The following is a 22,258-nucleotide window of genomic DNA, read 5'->3' as shown; positions in this document are numbered from 1 at the left end:
AAAGAAAAAAGGACACACCAGCAGCAGAATTTATGACACTCATTTTTAATATTTAATACAATCAAATTCATTTCAGCAATCAGCCTGCTGATATTGAGACAGGATTTTCATGATTTTTTTTTTTAGCTAGGTACATTATTCACAATCACACCTCGACAGACAGGGATAAAAAACACCAAAAAAAAAAGCATTATTCCTCAGATGATAATGACATCTAAACCGAAAGTTAACTGTAATTTTGCGGCCGATGCCGTGCGTGGCTTTAAGAGGAGGCAGCGTGTGTGTTGTAACGTCGACACATTAAAAATAAAATAAAAAAACGACAAGTGGCACGACACTGCGATTGGAACAAAGCCCGAAACGGCAATGATTCACAACATCAGGAAGCACCTAAAAACAACGAGAAGAGTTTAAGCCGTATACTTTTACAATAGAAAGAGGTTTCCAAGTCATTTATTTCCCCATTGTGCTCAGCCCCAACATATAGGGCACATATATTGATAACATGGTAGAAGATTAGATATCGCCGTGGATTTTATTCATTGTAATATAGTATAAGTGTCGTCTTATCCTGGTTTTAAAGGCTGTATTACAGTACATGTATGAATTGTTTTGACTGTTGTAGCTGTACTATTATTTGCTCTTACCCACTTAGTCATTATATACACACATTACTGATGATTATTTATCAAAAAGCTCATCGTTTAAATATTTTTTGTAAAAGCACCAAAGGGTCGACAATATCGTCATTTAGGTATGATTCATCAAAAAAATATATGCTATTTAATTTTCTCCACATCGCCCGGCGCTACCAACGCATACTTTTTTTTTGTTCCTCATGTTTAGTTGCACCGACAGCAGAGCCGGTATAATACCAAGCGGACTTTAGGTACACGCACGTCACACAACCCTCTTCAAAATGTCTCCTCTTTGGTTAATACTGAACACGACTCACGGGGTGACACAGCGGTCATCGAGTACGATATTTCCCTCGAATTTACAACAATTAAAACTTGACCGTCCCCTCCAACGGGTGAACACGGGAGTCAAACCACACCATCTGCACCGATGCCCATTGAAATTAGCCCAACTCGGTATAGTTACATCTCAACTGGTACCACTAGAAAAGACGGTGTTTTTGTACGTGTAGTGCATCATAAAATTCAGGAAACAGAACATGACAAAAATACAAAACATTCATTTTCAATTTGCTCCCCAAAAAAAAGAAAAACAGAAAAAAAGCCCCCAGTTCCACTATTTGCTGACGTAAAATGTTTGGATTTGACAAAAATACAAACCCAATCAAAGCATTTCAGTAAAAAAAAAAAAGGACAAAAAGGCGTTTCATCAAACACTAAATTTTGACACACAAGTTATTTTCAATATTTGAAAAGTTCAAGGGAATTATTTTAAATTTCCGAGTCAAAAATCTCACCGAGCTTTAATTTAAACGCCGTTGAAGTCAAGGAGTCCCATCCAGTGGAGACGATGACGAAGAGACGCATTCGAGACTCCCAAATGTGGTTGGGTTCAAGCGAGGGGAAGACTTTAGGGGGCAGGTGTAAGCTGGGTTAGGGTCAGGTGGGACGCAGATACACAGGGACAGTTCATCAGGACAGGACTGCTGTATGGTCGTGGTCGTGTGTGTGTGTGTGTGTGTGTGCGTGTAGGTGTGTGTGTGTGTGGGAACAAATCCCTGCAAGAAGAGAGGATTGGCAATTAGAGAAAACACTCATTGGATAGCTTGGTTGCATCTAATATTATGTAATAATTCATGCACTAAGTACCCAACTCTGCTCTATATTAAGCTCCTCGTAATAAGCTTTAATTAATAGGTGATAAAGTCTTTATAAGAGGTTCATTAACATTGCATTTAGTTTTAGACATTGTTAACTGCTACTAAATGCATATAAAGTATGTATTAATCCTAATAAAGCAACAAAAAAAAGCCTAATAAAAAGGTTTATAAATGAGATAATGGGTACATGTTCATAAATGTCTTGTGATCTAACAAAAAATGTGTTTATGATGCAATTATTAACACTAATAGTTTCATTAACACAGTATGCAATTGGGCATCGTATGAGGGCGTTATTACCTATTAACTAGCGCTTAGTACAAGGACCTTAACTCACGCACACTTTAAGATGCAGCCAACTAGGAACGTTGGCAAATTGCAAAACAACTTTAAATTGATCAGTTGCTTTGTTTTCTGTGTGGGCCACAAGTGGGATGGAAGGTCATACCTCGTTTATCGTCTATACAATTAGCTCCTAAGCCTAAACTGTCCCTTTACCAACCTGTGCTATACGCTCTCCATGTCTTCGCTGCTGTTGCCTTCATCTTTCAGAGCCTCTCCCTCACTGGCGGCGGCCTCCTCGACGTGGGCCAACATATCAGCCATGAGTGCGTCCTCCAGCCTTTTCCTCACGCTGTACACCAGCTCCTCCTGTTTCCTACACACACACACACACACACACAAAAGGAAGCGGTTACAATTGGCAGTTGCAAGTTACAAACAGCCACCGAATCAGCACAGAACAGATGGTGTGTTTTTATAACAAACAAAAAAGGAGCAGGGTCACTTGTTGTTAGGGACGGCAGAACAGACTCGACAAAAATATGACAAAGAAATCTTCGAGGTTATTGTTGTTATTGTGCTTCGGCATTGAAAACGGAAGCCAATATTCCATGAACTGGTAAATCGTATGACGTTTATCACACTGGCTGAGGAGTTATTTTCATTTGCCACACATGCCGATACATTTTGCTTAAAGCCAGAAAGGCCAAAAGTTCAACGAACAAACAGGAACATCGTGTTTGATCGGACTAGATATTGGCTCCAGCGATTAATTATCAAGATCTGACGGTGTAAAAGAAAACAACAACAGGTGATGCATGCGTGGCTGTGCTCTGCCCACCTGATGTCCTCATCGGTGACGATGAAGGCCTTGCACAGCGGCTGCGTAGTGTTGAGCCAGACTCCCGGGTTCTTCTCCACAGCAGCAGACAGCTGGCCAGTGATGGGAGCAGCGCTGGTGTGCAGAGCGCTCGCAATGGCCGACAGGAGAGTCTTGTCTGTGCATCCTGGACCAACACCTGAAGGACCAAAACGGGGGGGGGGGGGGGGGTTAGAAGACATTTTGAAGGACCATCACCAACCCTCCTGAGGAGGCGTTACATTTGACACCACAGAATATAAACTGTTCGGGGTGCAACGGATCATGAAACTCGCGGTTTAGATCGTATCACGGATCAGATAAAAGCCGCCAGGCTACTATTTTTCACCATCGTCCCAAAAATTCTTTCTACCGCGCGGAAGTCAGTGAGAACAATCAAAAATTCGAAATGTTATCCTTTAATTGTGTTGTTGTCATCTATAGTGTTTTGTTTTTTTTCTTCATAAAAAAACACACAAAATAAGAAATAAAAGATTTTATTTTTTTTAATATAGTTTTGATGATAAACAGGTCATAATTCCCTCTCGACTAGCAATTTATATTGTTGTGAAAACATCTTCTTTAACCAACTATGTTTATTTAAGATACATTTTACGGGATTACAAGTGAACACACCAGGAAAACATTTTAATTTACCTTTCGCCCAATAGTCATATTCACTGAACAGAGCCTGAACGCATCATGATGTAGGTGCTGCAGCCGTTAATAGCTCTCCTCTCAATTTAAAACACAGATGTGTCGTTCACGTTGTAACGTTATCAGGGATCGGCGAGCATAAAAGTGAATCTCCTGATCGCATATTTTGACTGAATATCGACCGATAACAATCGTCAGTAAAGTTTATATGTATGCGTATATATTACCCTGTAGGCCTTTAGGTAGTTCCATTGTTTTCACCAGCTCCTCTGCAATGTCATAAGCATTGAGACCACCGAGTTTCTTCTCCCAAAAAAGCTGTTGACAAGAAATTAAAAAAAAAGATTTTTTTTAATACAACCACACCATCAACATATTCAAATTAAAGTCGGTCCAGTGTCAAAGTAGCATGTTTATTTCCAGCATTAAAAAAAGCATTATCATCCTGTGTTTACGTGCGTATGGCATGAGGTCAACAGCTAACAGGCGGAGGCCGCTCACCTGTCTGGGCTGGTCGACAGCTTTCTGAGGATCCGCCTTCACTTTGTTGTTTGGGTGGTTGGTAACCTTGGTCACGGGCTGCTTAAAGATGGAGGCCGTCTGTCGGACCGGGAGTGACGTGTTCAAGTCAGGTTTGCCCTTCAAAATATCAAACAGAGGGAGGATGAGCAAAGAGACGGAATATGACCGGTTATTATTGACATGCTCGCTGAATACACTCACTGACAGATCCCGTAGTCTTCTCACTATACATATAATAAATTCAAAATCAGCTTATTATGGCGTGAGACGTTGTGGTCGTACTCTCTGGAATTCTTTCCCACATGAACTACGGTCTGCTCCAACCATAATGACTACAACTGTGTCTCCTTTTTAAAATCTAACTTTAAAAAGTGTTTAATGTGTGAAACGGTTCAACTTTCATTTTAGAATTATTATTTAGTATTATTATTCCCTTGTTTAATAATAACGTACCTTATTTCATCCTAATACCATCTTATCTTGTATGTTTTCATCTTATAAATGATATATGTGTGTGTGTGTGTGTATATATATATATATATATATATATATATAGTGATTTAACGCTTCATGCTGCTACACTTATGTCCAGGTCACCCATAGTTGTGCTTGTCAACATCCGGTTGTCTCACCTTATTCTGGTTGTTGTTATCATAGCGCAGTCTCTGGCGGTTCTTGTTCAGCTTGCTCATCAGCATCTTCCCCGTGCGGAAATCAAAGGAGCTGAGGTCCATCTGGTTACCAAGGTAACGGGCCAGCTGAGGCTTGCTCCGAAACTTCTTCCCAGATGGACTGGTGGAGAGGCACAAGACATAAGAAACCACTCTACTCATATCACCTCTTACCAAAAAAAGAGTCACAACGGAAAAAAAACGAGACAACGGCAGTGAAACAAAAGCTTAAATTTTTTTTTACAAAAAACACACAGAAAGAAGTTACAAACGAGTATCACAACATGCAACAAACGCAAACAAGTCAAATGCAAAAACAGAGCACATTCAAATGACTCTGAAAACCACATTACTTTGTGAAATGGATGCGATCTTTGATGACCACCTAACCCTCATCATCTATTAACAGCTGCCCACAATTGAGTGTAAAGAGCAGAGATATATATATATATATATATATATATATATATATATATATAAACCACAACATTGTTTACAGTTTAAAAAAAAATTAACCTCTAGGAAACCAGTGAACACAAATGTAAACAAGGCAAAACTAACACTTTGTTTCACAATGGAAACATTGTAGCTCCACTTGTGGGAGCTACACTATTAGAAGCCTGAGCGATGACCAAAAAAAAAGGGAACTGTGGGTGGATACGTGCTAGTAACTCATGCAAATGCCTCTGACATCACACACCACAGTTAACACCGGTATGAGTGGACGGTTAGCCTACCACAGACTATACAACCGACCCGCCTCCCCCCTCTCTTGCCTCTGTTCCTCATCTTGCTCGTCTCCTCGGCTAAATGAAAACAAATCTGGCGTTGTTGATTCACTTCAAAATGGGGAAATAAAAGAGTATTAAACTGAGATGACACCCGAGTTAGATTCATCGAAAGGGCCTCGCCCGGCGGGAGCTGCTACTGCTGCTACTGCTAGCCCGCACGGCTGGACGGACTCCTTCTTATCTCGACATTTGTTAGAGAGGACCTGGCCCGGCTGGCCTTGTAACCCGGCTGCAAACAGACCCTCCTCCCCTACCCGTCCCAAACTTTATACCCCCCCACACCCCCTCCCCTTCTTATCACAACCCCCGTCTGTTTCCGTCCGCAAACTCGGTGTCTTGTGCACCTGTAAGTTTTGCAAGCCCCGCGTTTGTTTAGTACCTAAAATAATAGACATCGCTTTTTCCAGCTGACAAACCCGACTTTCTGGTCACTTCTTCCATTTTCCAGCCCTTGGGGAGAGCAGTGCAATCCCACCTTTTCTTCTCCATTTCCCACGCGAGTAGCCTATAAATCCACTAAAAAGTTACTGCGCATAGACAGATTAGATTATAGTTTTTTTTTTGTTTTGTTTTGGGGATGGCAGGCCTATCGCTTCTTACGCTTTTGTTTCGACCATATTACAACATGCGTCCTCTGTAATGGGATCTCCCTGCTAACAACATCTCGTCTCTTTGTCGTCGTGCAGATCGCTCCGCCGCACACCGCGGCCACATCACTACCTGCCCGTCTGGCCGGGGCACGAAGGCTACATCCGCAAGGAAAACATAGGACGACCGCGGGTTGAGGAAGGACAGGAAGTCAGCGCAACGGTGTCACGGGATAAACGCTCCGAACGTGTTTGATCTTCAGTCTCGAAAGGACCCGGTCGAGCCCCAACTTTTTAAAAAGTGTATTCAAAAGAAGTCATTATTATCATTATTATATACATTATCTCATTCACTATGAATTGGTGTTTAAGAAATTGATGTGTTACTATATTCTATTATTAATCCTTAGTCCTGTATTTTTTTTTTTATATCCTGCTCTGATATCTCAATCTAAAAAGGGAATACATGAAATGTGTGTGCAACACCTATACTATACAAAATAAAATATTTTCGAAAACTGAATAGGGGAACAAAAAACCTAAGGTGCTCTAAATTGAATGCATGTGATTGTGTAACTTCATTACTGACCATGTGGGGGTGGAATATTTTGACAAAATAAACTTAACATAAAATGTGCACTTTGGTTGCTTTTGGCGGAGCTTTTTAAATGTATGTCTCGCTCCATCTAGTTTTCAAATATTCCAAGCATGTCCTTGAATATAAAGACTATTAAACTTTTGTATTTAACTCGGCCTTTGATTAAACGAAAGGGGTTGCGAGGGAAGAAAAAAAAAGTACGTTTTGACCGTTGGTCTTTTGTTTTGAAATGTTTTACCGGAAGTGTGATTTTCTAGCTACACGGTGGTAGTAGCCAGCTACACCAGTTAACCTATGGGGAAACAAAAAATTAGGCTACTCGCTACAAATAGACCGTAAACAGTAATCACGTAGATACAGTGACAACAATCACGGCCGCCACTGAACAACGACATCTACTAGACGGCGTAAAAACAGCGTCCCTCACGTGCGGCTTCGCCATTAGCACAAATGTGAAAGTTTTTCACGTTAGCTCCGTGAAATAGGAGAGCCCCCTTTTTTTTTTTTTCCTTCACCACGACGATGTCTCCCGTTTGTCATTCGGACTTGGAAGCCGGCTTTTATGAATGAACAAAGTAGATCTTAACGATAACACGCATACACCATTTTAAACGCATCCGTGGAGGCTTTGTGCACGTTACGGTGGAGGAAATAAAAATGCGATCCTCTTTGTGAGATTAAAACCTATCGCGACGCAGAAACGCGTTAGTCGACGCAGTGTCTGCGACTCCGTGGTTCGTTTTTCCAACATTAGCTGCAAATATCAGGACAGTTTAAAATCACATTACGATGATGCTAAAAATATATATATATATTTTTTAAAAAGACCCGACATCCTAGCTTGAGACCACAGCATTTCTATTTGCAAACGGGAAGACCACCGAGTGCATCAGCCTAATCGATGATAAACACACTTTCAAAGATGTCACGAGAACGACACACGGCGTAAAAGACGCCGCGCTAACAATTAATACAGTTGTTGACTGTTTTACAACCTTTTAGATGATGTACTTACTCGTTTTTATCCATCTTGAAGGCAGTATCTCGGGTTCTCCCTCTCGCTATGTTAAATCCCTTCTCCCCTCTCCTCTTTCAGTCCCCTCCCCCTTCGATGGGAAAAATGAAAGACATTATCCACGCAAATTTCGCAGTCTGGCTGATAAAATGAGTATGATGTCTGGGCGAAACTGGCGTATTCTCAGCGTGCAATTAGGCTCATAATATATAGTGAGTCCGCATGCATACGGAATTATATTATCACAGACTTTGCGGACACAATGTCAGAAATAGCATTTTTTTTATTTCACACAGCTTTTACAGTACTTAGTAAAGACCAGTTGGCAAATATCAGGTGTACAAAGCCAGGCTTTTACAACTTAAAGTATATCTTTTTTTAAATTTTATTTTTAGCACCAACCACCAAATACAAAAATACTCTCACCGTCAAGCAATCGGGACAAAACAATTTCACAGTTTGCAGAATAAGTGGACGCATTTGGGGAAATTAAAGATTTATTCACATTAAAGAACACTGGATCAAAAGCAGCATTTATACAGAGTGTGGTTTGTCGTCCAAACTCCTAACAAGCCCCCCGGCGACCGATTGTTGAGCCGGGGCATCGTGTAAGCGATCCACCCATGATGTGCCCATTCCCAAGCTCTGGTCCTGTTGGCAAGACACACATGCCATTTGTTAGCAAAACATACATGAACATATCCATTTAAATGTGTAAAAAAACAAAAAACAAACACATCCTCTGTCTCTGAGGTTGGATTTCTGACAAGATCACATTTAAAGTAGGTGAGGCTGCAGTGTGGTATTACAATGGATACGATGGGTATTGTCAAGGGATTAGGTTGCGAAAACAAAGTAATACAATACTGTTACTTGATAATTAAGGGGAATGCCAAATTCCCCTTAATTCTCATTAATCACAATAGCAACTATAACTCTATGGCCTTTATTCTCAGCCTACTGTAAACGTAGGTGTTTTAGAATGAGTTATTCCTGGTAAACGGTGGCCACAACTTTAAACAATACTCAAAAAGAGTGTTTTAATTTGAATGCTCCGTACCAACACCTGCCATGTTACACCTGCCTGATCTTATCAGGAGTACATGGCTAGAGCTAATAATCAATCCAACTGAACTTTGCAAACGAAGTGTGTGGACGAAAGCTCAGTTACAAGGATGTTGATTATAACAATACACTCACAATTTAGTTGCGTGGGACTTTACTCATCCGTGGTGAACTTCCCTTTAATGTATGGCACATAGTCCAGAACCAATCGCCAGTCTGTAAAGTGAATGACCGCCACTCCACCAACTGTTCCCCATGCAGCCATATTTGGCACCCTAGATGAGGGGGAAAAAGGATTTATAAATGACCCATAAAACCACATGCTGCAATACATATTTCTAGAGCTACTTGGATAGTTGTACTCATGGATTCAGGTGACATGAAGGTCTTACAAGAGCTTTTTTTGTCAGAACATGCACACTTCCCTGAGTCTATGCACAAAGTAAGAAAAAGCTACTGAACACATTTCTCCAACCCAGTAAATACGCTATTTTCACAAGTTAATTATTATTATTATTATTATTAATACCTTTATGGTTACTGACAAGAACGAAATGAACAAGTTAGAACACTGGTTTAAGTTATTGGGCATTGGCAAAAGCAATATTCCGGTTTACACAAAAGGTCAAATCATTAGTAAGCCAATAGAAGAAAAAAGCTTTTGATGAACAATTGGTTAGCACACATGTTCATATTAAGAACAATAATAATCATCCACAGAGGCCATCTGAGTTTGTTTTTGCTTTGTTGCAAGGTCAATTATAGTGTTGTGCTCTCACTATGTTTGTTGACAGTCAAGAGACTCTCAGAAGTGGTCCCTAATAAGCCATAATGTTTGAGGAAGAGAATAAATAATTTTATAGAAAATCGTTTTACCACATTGAATTATATTATAACAATATTACTGTGATTTTACACAATTAAGACGTTTATCAGACTAATAAACTGGTCAAATAGTTCATGATTTACCTGTGAGATGCTTCTAGTATGAGCACTTAAAAAGATATTGATTATTAAAATAATGTTGATCTGGTAAACGAGCAATTAAATCCCCGATAGATAAAAAAAAAAAAAAAAAAAAATCATATACTCACAGATCACACATCTTTTCAGTGGTCAGTGTACGCAAACGTTAACGTCACATGCCTCCTCCACCAACTAACGTTAGCTGTTCAATTACAGCAGACACAGTTCCGCATCTTTGGTTATAGTCGGATTATTTGAACGAGCCCAGCTAGCCAAATCAGTGGGAAATAGCAAAGCAGGCTAAGCTAGGAAGCTAAATGGGTCACACAGAAGGACACAACCGTTGATACGTATTTTTAACACGACGGAAGCCCTAAAAATGTCCAAGTCAATAATCCACATATATTGATGCTTTAACTTACCACGTCCTTAAAATACTAATATACTTGAGGCCGACGAGTTTATTTAGTATTTTCTGGACCATCCTGACCTTCTCTCAGTTGTAGTTCTTTACTCGTCGCACAGTATTCTCGCGCCGATGGCCGTGAAGGACCACTGGGGTGCCTTCTTTTAAGCCTGTTAAAAATAACAAAACTGACCGACTGCAACAGTTACGGTTCATTTCAGGCCACCACTTCAAAAAGGTCTCCGCTTACAACAGAGTTGTTGTTTTTTTTTAAGACTGTGTCCCGTGTTGGGCAACCATGTAGCTGTAATATTGCGGTACTGTCTTGAATTTAATGTGGTGCCTTGGGTTGCGTAATCATGAATCACAAACGCATGTGTGATCCCCAACCGGCTATTGACAATTGCAAATATGAACAAATTCATTTTCCGAACTACAATAAACCCTTTATTACAATGTTTTCCTTTATTTTCCTTTTTATGTATACAATATTCAAAAGCCAGACATTGGAAAAGGTATAATCTGTTATTAAAAATGGCACATTTATTGCTACATTACTGTTATATACAGGACAGTTCTCAACTATATATATTTATATATATAAAAAAAGAGAGAGAGAGATTGAGTGAGACACTGAGGACCCTGCAGGAGTCAACAGTGTCCTCACTCCCAAGATGTCAGGCTCTGTACCTGTGAATGTATTAACACTCAATAGTCTCCCCCTTTTTAGTTAAACAAAGATATGACAAAACTGTTGAAAGCAAGTGTTTTATTACTGCTTTCTTATACCAAAACAATTTCAAGCCCGTCAACTTAACATTTATCATCATAATAATGTAATTTTCAGTTGACATCATGTGCTCCTGCAGTGGTCGGCTTGCTTTTCTGCAGATTTCAAACTGTGTCTATCGTCAAGACTTGTGTTAAGAAATAAGGTTCCCCCCCCCAAACCAATAATTTGAGTATGTGGCTTGTAGGCTAATGGTATGCTCACAGAATACTAAATGACATCAAGTCAGATTCCCCCCTTGGAACAAAATCGGAAATATTCAGTACAATAATTGATCTTGAAATAATAAAAAGAAAAAACTTCAAATACAACTTTTTGAAAGAAGTGATTAGAACTTCTCAAAAAAAAAAGTCACTGTCAACGGCATCAAAGAGCTGGAAGAGGTGAAGATAGTCACTGGAGACTAAATATACTGAAAGTCACTGCAGCAAAGGGCTTGCACTCTGATGTACAGAAATGTAAAATGCTCCAAGTCATTTGAGGTTCCAGCTACGACGGAAAATAAAATTCACTCCCTACATTGAAATTGAAGCAACACATACACTGAAACATGTTAATGTGCATCAAAAGCAGACAATCAGAGCCAAAAGCAGCATCTCTTGAACCCTGTAATGTCAAGCGAAGGGGCAATATAGGGCAGATAGAAAGAAAACTCATGACCTGGACCCATGACCTTAACTAAAACAGCAGTTTGGACAATATAATCCAGTTGAATAATTAGAAAAAAAGGGGAATAAAAACTAAACAAGATCTACATAACATTTATTTATTTAACTAGATACACTGAAAGAAAATCTCTTTATACCATTTAAACTTCTTCCTGAAAATTGAAAAAAGCATTAGGAGAAGGGAGGGTGGGGGAATGAACAAGTACCTCTTTAATCTCCATGATAAATGAAATGATATGGTTCACCAAATGAAACGGTCTTAAATGAAAATACAAGTTCAGGCACTGATAAGGTATCACTCTCCCATCATGTCATCTTAAGTCTTGAGAATGAAAAGGCCACACTATTGATTTGTATAGGTCTTTTTTCTTCATCTCTTTTTGTAGAAATTAAAAAACACACAAAATGCTCTACCTCCCATTTGCGATCACATGTTGGTAAAAACCATTCATGACATGACATGGGAATAACGTCACAATAACACTGTTTTGTTCTCCATATTATCCATTACACCCAAATACGGACGTCTGCCTCCAAAATAAATGTGCAGGCTACTAAATAGTGAGCTGCACACTGAGAGCCACTTGGTTGAGGGCAAACATTAGAGAGAAAAAAAAAAGAAAATTAAAATGAAAACTAGTATAGGGTACTGACAAAAACCCAGGAACACGACTTTGAAAATGAAGGTGATCCACATTTGTATGGTAGCTACATTCAAAAACCAGTTGCATAATTACTGTTAGACAAAAATCTTCCCACATTTTTCCTCAGTGCCTCGCTGCGAAAGTAAGAAAAAACTTCAACAGGACCGTGGCACAAACTCTGCCCACATATCCCCAAATGAAAAGAAAAAAAATTCATCTGGGTAGCCGATGATGCGCTTTACAACTAAAACTGGAATAAAGGATACACCAAACGCTTTTTAATTTATCATCCCTTTACCGTTTTCCTCTGCCATCCCAGTTCAATTCTGAATTATTTCATTTAAATGTCAAATATCCCCCCTTTTTCAGCTCATCTACAATACACTCTAAACTTCAAACTAATATTGCCATTTATGTAAAAAATCTACAATGTATAGACTAACGAAAAATATATATTTTTTTTATATATATTTAATTTTTGAAAAATGAAACATATCAGAGTAATGTATGAAGTGAATTCACACTTCTCGGTAAGAAACGTGAGAACAAGCGTACTCGAGAGGAAGGTGATGGGCTGTAAATCAGTGGGAATGCTCATTTTAGGAAAAGAAAGCCTCCGTTACACGAAGGCTCGTCTGCTTCAAACAAATGCGGACTGATGAGATCCCTTCTTCAAAAAAGGAACCCAGATTTTTTTGTTGTTGTCTTTTACAGAACATCATTTAAGGGGAAAGAAAATTGAGCTGTTAAGTCTGCTGGCATTGTCAGTAAACCATTTTAGGTAAGTACGAGCACTAAGTGGTGCTGATCGCTTAGCGAGTGTCTCCAATGGCTTTAACACATGACTTTCGGGGACTGAAATGCACAACGGGTCGACACTTAACTTGCAGCCTAAACCTACACAACTGTGCTTGTCTCGTCTAAGTATGCTTTAGTACATAAAGCAGTACAAAAACCTGAACATACGACAAGGGAGTACTGGAGTAACACTAGAATTTATGGTCAACAAATAGGAAGAACGGGGTTGTAGTTGACTGCAATCTACCACTTGGATAATTCATAACCTTCAAAAGGAAGGAGTCTTCTACGCCGAGTCTCCAGATGCATTGTGGGATGAGACCGGGCTCGAGTCAGAGACTGCCTCTAGGTCAGAGTTCACACCTTTTCATGAGCTGCTTTTAAACTGCCAAGACTTTTGACCTTTCCGCTGTGACCTTTCTGCCGCCTTCGCTAAACATTTGCTGATAAGATCGGAGGGGGGGGGGAAAAGTCACTGAATTTAGACAATTCAACTTCAACTATGGGCTTGGTTACATAACATATGTAAGACTGTACCATCACGCTGGGAATGACATACATTAAAAGTAACTGCTCATACACATAAGCAATCCCTCACAATAAATGTTCCTCACATGTAAAGCAATTTGCTTGAATGTCAAATAGAAAACATGTAACAATTAGGCACAAATCCTCGATTCAATTTGTGTTTGTTTAGGTCTCCTTTCTTTCACAAGAAGCACCTCTCGGCAGTGTTGTCACGTCCCAATTTGTGGCAGGACAAAAAGAAAAAGAAAAAAGTACTCCGGTGTTCCATCGTCTAGTGGAAACCAAGAAGATTTTTTTTTTTTTTTTTTTTTAACATGTATAAAACAAAGCAAAACTAAAAAAAAAGTTCTTCACATTTGAGCTTGTAGTCATGGTTGGGAGTGCGACAAACAGGCTGTGTCAGTTTTGGCAGTATGCATGTGTGTGTACGAGTGTGTGAATGTGCATCTTGAAACTTGAACGGACAATACACAGACATGTCCACATATACACACACACACACACACAGGAGAATAATGGGTGGAAGAAATCTGTTAAGGCCACATCCTCTGACAGCCAAGGAAACACCACCAGACCTGCAAAAAAAAAAAAAGGAAGGACCACGAACATTATGTTGTAGTAATCCTGTATTATAAAGAAATCAACAAAAAATATTGAGGATTACACTGAGCCTCCTACGGGCTAGTGCAATTCATATTTTTAAGTTATAATCCTTAATACTCCCGCTGCTTAACATTAAAAAGTATTCAACTGCCGAAAAAAAAAACACAGAGTGACGTTGATTGTGAAGCAGCCACAGGAGTTTCTAATGGCCATTTTGCATCAGCAGATTAGATTTTAAATATTGCGGGAGGTAATGGAGCAAAAAAGGAGCCGCCACAGCGAGCTGGTTGATGAAGAGCTGCAGGCGACAAGTCTCACACACCTCTTCATCAAAGTAACCACCTTTACCTGTGTCCTGCTGTTGTGGTGATACCTACATGTGCATCATTAATCTAGATTGCCATTGCTTATGATATGATGGAAAAAGACCAATTAGTGACCCTTTTTTTTATTATTGCAACCATGTCAGGTTGTTTTTGGGCTACTCTGGTTGCATTTTGCTGGTCAAGCAGTGTTTGCTGCCCCAATAATGTTGGGACTTGAAGTGTTGGCAAATCAACCAGGACTAATCTTTTTAGGATTTTAACTTTTAAGTAAGTGTGGGTAAAACCTATAAAATACTCAGGATTACATCCTAATAAACACTTCAGTAGTCTATTTGTAAAGGCCTACCTGGTGTTACATGTGGCCAGCTGGGTTGTGGCCTTCTCCTCCCATACTAGGATGGCCTCCTGAGAGCTGCATGGGCGCTTCACCCACCACCCCAGACACCTTCTCCTCCTCACGGCGTTTTAAACACGCTGCCTTGGGGTTAAGGTTACGCTCTGACGGGAGGAAGGGAGAACAGAAACAGGCCCTCTCAGTATAAAAAAAGTAACGATGTATTTAACAGAGGTAAACACAAGTGTGCTTCCCATCCACGATGTGCTGCCTGCAGACTGACCTCTGACTTGCTGTTCTAAATTGAGGATGACGTTGACAGCTTGGTGCAGGATGAGGAGTTTGGTCTGAGGTTTGTCATGGCTTAGGTGCAGCTGGCACATCCTCCCCAGCTCCTTAAATGCCTCGTTGATGTCCCGTACTCTGAGGCGCTCGCGGGCATTGTTAGCCACTCGCCGCTCCTTCTCGCGTTCCAGCTTCACCTCAGGGGGAAGGTCCTCGTCATCTTCCTCCTCATCTAGACTACTTGCAGATGGACAAAAATAAATCAAGCCGAGTGCAGGAACACATCTCACAACAAACAGTCAAACAATTGGTGCGTTCGTGTGAACGTATGAATGAGATTCCGCTACTTTAAGTTTAGCGTGAATAGCAGGGACCGTACACCCACAGCTGAGCTCTGTACTGAATGGATGCATTTAAAAATAGGACGCGCGTTACATGCATACTGTATAAAAGTGAATATTGGAAAAACATCAACCAAGCAGCAGCATCACCCACTCTCACTCTTTTTTTCTCCCCCCCCCCAATACATTACCAGTTAAACATTTATCAATTCTTCAATCTCACAACTCATTTCCAGCATAAATTAAAGTGATGTATAATACTATTCAGAATGTAAACCAATTATATCGCAATCATTTTGCCAATCAAAAATCTGATTTTAGACACCAGTTTCATGAACATGTGCTTTAATTATTGATGTGTGGCAAGCACAATAAATTGCCCCTCTATTGGAGAAACTTACTCATCCTTCTGGTCTGAAAGGCTAGCGAGCATCTGGAGGGTCAACGCCTCCTTTCTGAAAACGGGACATTAAGGGGGGGAGGGGGGGTGTCATTGTCTGACACATTTAACAGCTGACATGTGGAACCTTGCGGCATCAAATAGGCGCCTTAATATTTGCACACTTGGCATATGTAACAAGACAATCTCAACATTTGTGGAAAAACAGTTTATTTTACTCGTGCCATTATATTTAAGTGCAGTTGTATAAAGTCTTTGGTTAAACACAAATCCAGAGTACAAAGACTAGAAAACAAGAGTAAGGACCACGTTACCGTCGAAGGTGTGCTGCCTTGGAGTCCTTCTTTTCGTCGTCCGATTTGTCTCCAACAGATGAGTTGTCGTCGTCCTCTTTATCTTCTCTTTTGATGTCTGAGCCGCTAGAGGAGTGCGTGGAGCGGGCCAAACCAGGGAGACCTGTGGACAAACGCATCGATGTCAGGATGTCCCAAAGCAACCTCTCGGAGGATGCGATACGGCGGATGAGCGTAGAACGTGAATTAAGTTAGGCAGAGATCACTGACGAATATGTACACTAGTGGAATCATGAATGAGTATCTGGGTACTGAACTCAAACATCTGGTTGTGTGGCGATGCTAAATAGCCAGACTAGCCAGACTTACTGGTGAAGCCCTCCGGTTGGCCAACTGGTGGTGTGGGTCCGGATGCGTGATGGCCGTGCAGAAGAGTGCTGCTGGGGGGAAGGCCTGTGGGCTCCTCGTGTTTCCCTCCCTGCTGGCGAAAGGTGGAGAACCGTGAGGTGAAGAGCTCACGAGGACAGACACATCACAACTACACACCTACAAAAAACACACTGCAAATTGCGTTGTACCAACTTCAAAAGACGAGAGAGAAAGAAAAGCTGTAAAAAAAAAAGAATAACTTGACATGCGCACAACTCTGAGAACAAATATGTACTAAATGATGTAGTAAATTCAAAATGTGTGCCTATATTATTTAACTCTCAAAAGAAGATGCATGAAAATACAGTCTACTCTTAATTGCTTGTAAATGTACATTTTTTTACCAGCAGATGGCACAAAGACTTTGTTGGACATTTTGTTCAATGTACTCATAAGTAATGCATGCGTTATTGTTTTTTTTCTTCATATTTCTTTCTTGCTTATAAGAACAGAAATCAGATTTATTCAAAAAGCATATTTGAAATGTAACATAAATACAAGCTCAAATCAAGGTACCCTGTCAATCAATAAATCAAAGTGTATTCCACATGTTATGGTGCAAACATCATAAAGTATGTTTATTCCAACATCCATACCAACAAAGTTTCTTCAGTAATGGATGATGGAATATGCATGCACTTCAACCTCCATTATTTCAGCATGAAAAGTTTTTCAGAAGTGTCGATAGATATTACGTGCGTTATAAAATTTAACCACAACACACAAATGAACACTCGAGTTTGCATCCTGCTCGACTCACCATTGCAGGATGTCTGTTGCTGAGGGCAAGGCTTGCATTTGGGAACGCTGGAGAGAGGCCCCCAAGGCCCCCATTGTGCACGGCGGACAGCAAGCTGTGAATGTCGGGGGCGCCCTCGAGACCCTGACCCACAGCGTGGCTACGCAGTACATGGATGGCCTCCTCCAAACGGTCCTCCATTTTACTCTGCAATGAAAAACACGAGCACGCACTTAGGTATCAATATGAAAAAAAGCATAGTAAAAGTCTAAGAAACAGCACTAACTAAAATAAGCATAAAAAGGTGTTGAGAACATGTTAAGACAACCTCTTGCTAGAGAAATGTGCTCACATACCAGTGCGTGTGGTTGCCCTTCATAGTTGGGTGTGGTTGGTCTTTGCCACTGAGACTGTGCTCCTGCAGAGAGAAATATTGGGATAGTGTATAGAGAGGAACTTCTCAACGTTACAGCAGATGGCGCTGCAGACACACGTGTCTGTGCTGAAGATCATTAGAAATGCAGAGGATCATTTTAGCTCCAGCAAATTTCAAGTGATTCTTTTTTTTTTTTGTGTGCCAAAAAACAAGGTCGCAATCAAACTGAACAAGTTAAATCAAATTGGACTGATGTCAGTATTCTGTGGCGGAAATTGAAATATTGTCAAAAATTTGTGGTTGCACGAGTGAGAATAAAAGCACAGGATAAAAACCACCTGATCGCAGTTTACCAACCTTCTGATTGGCATAATTTACTCGGCTGTTTGGTTGACATGAATCTTACATCAAAAGCAAGATAGTACTTCAAATGATGCAGGTAAAATAAAAAGACATGGTGAATTATGTTTATGAACATGCAGATTTCTTTATACTGGTGATAAAAATGACACATTACGGTGGAGATTAAATGCCTTTAAGTGACTCGGCATAACAAACTTTAAAAAAAAAAAAAAAAAAGTTGCCTTCTCCTATACAAGTACTAATTATGTCACTCTCATATAATCAATATGTGAGAATCCGACTGTACCTGCAATAGCCTGAGGAGATCCAGGAGTAGATGGAGCGGAGGGGAAGTTATTACTATTGTGGTCTGACGGGTAAATCTAAAAGCATTGATCACACAGCCCAACGTTATTGATTTTCACTGCAATAGTAAACTTGTGCTGAGCAATGTGTCACCACAATAGATTTTTCTACATGACACAATGGTTTCTATATCACACAATATTTATCACTAATCACTCATAAATGCCATGTCAGAAAACATTAATTAGAAGAATCAAAGAGTGACATCAAATTTAATAAGAAATGACCAAATAATACTTTCTTGAGTGAATTTTCTTTCTGTCCTGCAATTATCTTAAATCTCTAAAAGAGTCGTAGATTTGCAAAAGTAAATATGGACTCCAACATTTCTTGCACATTTTAAAACTAAAATCTCAAAATACAATTAAGTCCTTGAATTTCACAGTTTTTTGAGATGCGTCTTTCGCATATTTTACAAAAGGAAATTCATCTTTCTTTTCTAAATATGCACTTATTCCCAAACATCACATATCTTCACTTCAAAACAAAATTACTATAATAGTTTCATTGGCCAGAACTAAATTTGAAAAAAAAAATAAACAAAAAAAATAAAATAACTCACCGAGGCAAGTGCCTTCCCAATTTCATCTCCTGAACTGCCAGCTGTGGTGCCTCGGTTGGCTGCAGAGACAACAGAAATCAGAAAGTTAGATAATCCGTTTATTTGTTTTTGAGAAAGAAAAAAATATATATATATATATACACTTATGCGATAAGTTCATTTTGAAAAGTTCCTTACCCATGATGTTTTCTCCGTTGATGGCGGGAGTGTGGTTGTAGGTGGTGGGGGCGGAGTGGAAGCCATTGACTTCGCTGCCGTGCAGAGGATAGTTCTGTGGGGACAGAGGCAGGGGTTGACGCTTCTGGAAAGGGAATACAAGTAGCTCCATAAGGCACAAACCCCTCACAGAAAAATAAACCAAATGAGAGAAATGCTCCACGAAGAAAGATTAATTCATTATTATCCATTACTCAACCTCATACAGTACCTAAAAACATGAAAAGATATTCTAATTCATGCATCTAAATGATACCTGGTTTTATTAATAGAAAAAGGAACTTTTTACTTCTGACGAACAGATGCCAAAATCTTTGCTCAATGAAACGCTAGCCCTTCAAGTTCACCCCATAAATCCTTTACGAGCAACATTAGAAGATACGAGCAATTATAAACACAACAAATAATGATTGAGATTGAGGCCACTTGTACACACCATCCTGTCCTGTGGGTTAATTGCAGAGAAGGAGCCCGGCTGTCCAATGTGAGGAGAGTTACCCAGCATGGCAGAGTAGCCAGAGGACGACCAGGGGTCTTCTGAGAAAACACACATTTGCAAATATGAAAACTGTTGTTTTTTTAAACGGCCAACAGGACGAATTCATTCCAGTGATATTATGTGAAAGTTTACCTTGCATATAGAAAGGGTAGACAGCTCCAGGCTTAGCACCAGGATATCCTCCGTTGTCTCTTACATACTCATCACCAGATGTGGAAGCATACACCTAAACAAACATTCAGACGGTGAGTTAAGACTGTGATTTATAAAACAACAAAAGACAGACTTTAACATGGACATTTTATGTTTCTGTATTTATTTTATTTTTTTAAAAAGAAGGAAAAAAAAGATAGGTGTTCTCAATTTGTATCCCCCCCGAGTATCACGAGAGTCATAAGGAATCGATCCACCCCTATCCTTGCGTTCCAATAGCTTCAAGTGGCCACAAGATGGCAAGAGGGAGTCTGCGGGTGGAGGCAGGCCGGCTCCTCGCCTGGTGGAGGAGAACACAGCGGCCATGCCATGCTGGGCACAGCGACGGCTTGAATCCCAGTGCACAGTGAGCACTTCCTCTTGCTCCCAGGACCCCAGTGACATCGCTCTGCCTAGCCTGCAGCCCCTCCCTGTAACACACTCAGTATCAGCTCGCACGCATACCATGCCTAAAGCGAGCCAACACACACACACTCTCTCTCTCTCTCTCTCCACCAGCAATACCCTCAAACCAGCACTATCACGTTCTGTGTGGCATCAACAAGAGGATTCCAGAAAACATGAAAACGGACAGCTATGACATTTTATAATAGCGTCATAAAAGAGTCCAATCACACATCCTTTCTCCATATTGCTAAGAAAAAAAAGGATGCTGGGCCTTAAGTGACACATCTCTGCGCGCCAAGATGGACATGAGACGCCCTCGGTTTCCACCAACACCATCGGCCACCACTCAGCTCGTCTTTTCCTCTCCTCCTCCTGTCGTAAACATGGCAAATCGAGGAAGAGAGAAAGAGAATGGAGGCTAGGCTGCAAAGAATGCTAATCCAGAGAAGGGATTTTTTCTGTAATTTGATTTAACAGGGAGAAGTGGAAAGGGAATGGAGAGATGCACTTCTAATTACAGAGCCATCTGCCTGTTCCTGGACCACATCCAACTCCACAGGCAGCTGGGCTGAGGAGAGGGAGTGAAGAGAGGGAGAGAGAGAGAGAGAGAGAGATGGGGGCTGGGATCCAGTCAGGGAGAGGGAGGGAGAGAGCGAGGGAGAGAGAAAGAGAGAGAGAGAGAGATTGCAGTGGGTAGGGGGTGGTAAAGGGGCAAGAGGGAGGATTGAAGGGAAAAAATGAAGGCCCTGATGATTTATGAAATGGGTAGAGAGATAAGGGGTGTTAAAGGGGGACAGGAGAAGGTAATCTAAATGACTTAAACAAAGCTTGATATGGCCAGGGGAGTGTGAAGGAAACAGGGGATTTAAAATGATCACGGTTAATTCAGGGGAAAACATGACGGAGATGGCTTCATTTAACAATAGGCTTTGAGTTGTTCTTTCACGGGGAACAATGTCGAGTGAATCCTGCAGCTCTAGATGGGAACAGAGAACTACACAATGACTGGTGCTGCTGGATAATTGTATTCTCAGGAAGAAAGGGGATTTCTAGGGTAAAATCCTCAACTAATAGGGGTTTAATGTAATTCAGGTTAGAACCGTGTAAAAGGTCTAGAAAAACATGGGTGGAGAGTAGATGAAGATTAACATCAAACTAACCTCAAAGCGCTCGACTCAACCACAAGGGTTTTGTGATTAGTCTATTGGGACAACTAGGGGGCAGAAGAGAAGTTCCCCCATGTTGTTTGATTGTTGCAGATGAGAGGGGGGTGAAGGTTCACGGGGTTAGGGCGAGGATCTCGTGCACAGGTATCGGTGAGTTACGGCCGTACGGGGGGCTTGAGGGGAAATGAGGAATAGCCTTTACAGCTATCAACTATCCATTTGCTGATTTATGGTACATGTGATTTAAGTAACAAAAAAGTAGATAATGAAAAAAAATAAAGAGCATGTTGATGGGGCGGGTAAAGAGAAGCAGGAATGGAGGGAGTGTGGGAGGGACGAAAGACCACAGGATCATCATCGGCAGTCATTAATCTGGGCTCAGACACGGGGCTAAGAGGCCTCGCAAGCACCGCGCCTCACAACTGGGTCACTCACAGGGGGGAGGCCCACCCAGGCCATCATGTGGCGAAGCGTAGGCAGAGGGCTGGGCGGAGAGGGGGAGGTTCACACTCTCACACACACACACACACACGCAGACATCTCATCATTCGCAACCAAAACCACGCCGCGGCCATCGTTCACACGGCAGGAAACGACTGAGGTTCAGACAGTGAAAAAGAGAGGGGGGAGGGGGAGCCTCGGCCAGACAGAGTGTGCACACTCAATCTCTGTGATGTCGTCACCACGGCGGAGTGTGTTTGCACGCCGAGGTTTCAGCAGCCACTTTAACATGACA

At 40.9% G+C, this 22,258-nt stretch overlaps 2 protein-coding genes across 24 annotated transcripts in view; both read right to left on the bottom strand.

Annotated features, from left to right (window-relative positions):
• Nucleotides 1–29: 29 nt before the first annotated feature.
• Nucleotides 30–7,879, bottom strand: mbd3b (methyl-CpG binding domain protein 3b). 6 transcript variants are annotated; one of them, XM_034531434.1, is made up of 7 exons: nt 7,781–7,879; nt 4,751–4,910; nt 4,098–4,235; nt 3,824–3,914; nt 2,922–3,099; nt 2,301–2,456; nt 30–1,696 (listed from the first exon to the last, which is right to left on the bottom strand). In XM_034531434.1, the coding sequence occupies exons 1-6, from the start codon at nt 7,792–7,794 to the stop codon at nt 2,306–2,308; spliced, it is 732 nt and encodes a 243-aa protein (XP_034387325.1). In that variant the 5' UTR covers nt 7,795–7,879; the 3' UTR covers nt 30–1,696; nt 2,301–2,305. The 6 variants fall into 6 exon arrangements, with proteins under 6 accessions (XP_034387325.1, XP_034387322.1, XP_034387323.1 ...); XM_034531431.1 differs by lacking the exon at nt 7,781–7,879 and adding an exon at nt 5,960–6,372; XM_034531432.1 differs by lacking the exon at nt 7,781–7,879 and adding an exon at nt 6,181–6,372.
• Nucleotides 7,880–8,147: 268 nt separating this feature from the next.
• Nucleotides 8,148–22,258, bottom strand: part of tcf3b (transcription factor 3b) — a 31,747-nt gene continuing 17,636 nt past the window's right edge. For 4 of the 18 annotated variants that reach the window (XM_034529918.1, XM_034529907.1, XM_034529917.1 and 1 more), the window contains 15 exons: nt 19,889–19,982; nt 19,694–19,794; nt 19,219–19,342; nt 19,042–19,100; nt 18,421–18,496; nt 17,752–17,813; nt 17,417–17,602; nt 16,597–16,708; nt 16,249–16,390; nt 15,936–15,989; nt 15,192–15,433; nt 14,921–15,072; nt 10,234–14,220; nt 8,981–9,120; nt 8,150–8,431 (listed from right to left, as the gene is read on the bottom strand). In XM_034529918.1, the coding sequence (XP_034385809.1) occupies nt 14,927–15,072; nt 15,192–15,433; nt 15,936–15,989; nt 16,249–16,390; nt 16,597–16,708; nt 17,417–17,602; nt 17,752–17,813; nt 18,421–18,496; nt 19,042–19,100; nt 19,219–19,342; nt 19,694–19,794; nt 19,889–19,982 (1,398 nt within the window). In that variant the 3' untranslated portion in view covers nt 8,150–8,431; nt 8,981–9,120; nt 10,234–14,220; nt 14,921–14,926. Of the gene's footprint in view, nt 8,432–8,980; nt 9,121–10,233; nt 14,221–14,920; nt 15,073–15,191; nt 15,434–15,935; nt 15,990–16,248; nt 16,391–16,596; nt 16,709–17,416; nt 17,603–17,751; nt 17,814–18,420; nt 18,497–19,041; nt 19,101–19,218; nt 19,343–19,693; nt 19,795–19,888; nt 19,983–22,258 lie in introns of those variants that run through there. The other 14 variants (XM_034529921.1, XM_034529912.1, XM_034529915.1 and 11 more) reach the window with 11 other exon arrangements.

Source organism: Cyclopterus lumpus, chromosome 4 (assembly GCF_009769545.1).
Source record: "Cyclopterus lumpus isolate fCycLum1 chromosome 4, fCycLum1.pri, whole genome shotgun sequence".
Taxonomy (NCBI): domain Eukaryota; kingdom Metazoa; phylum Chordata; class Actinopteri; order Perciformes; family Cyclopteridae; genus Cyclopterus; species Cyclopterus lumpus.
This window is presented reverse-complemented; position numbering and strand designations above follow the sequence as displayed.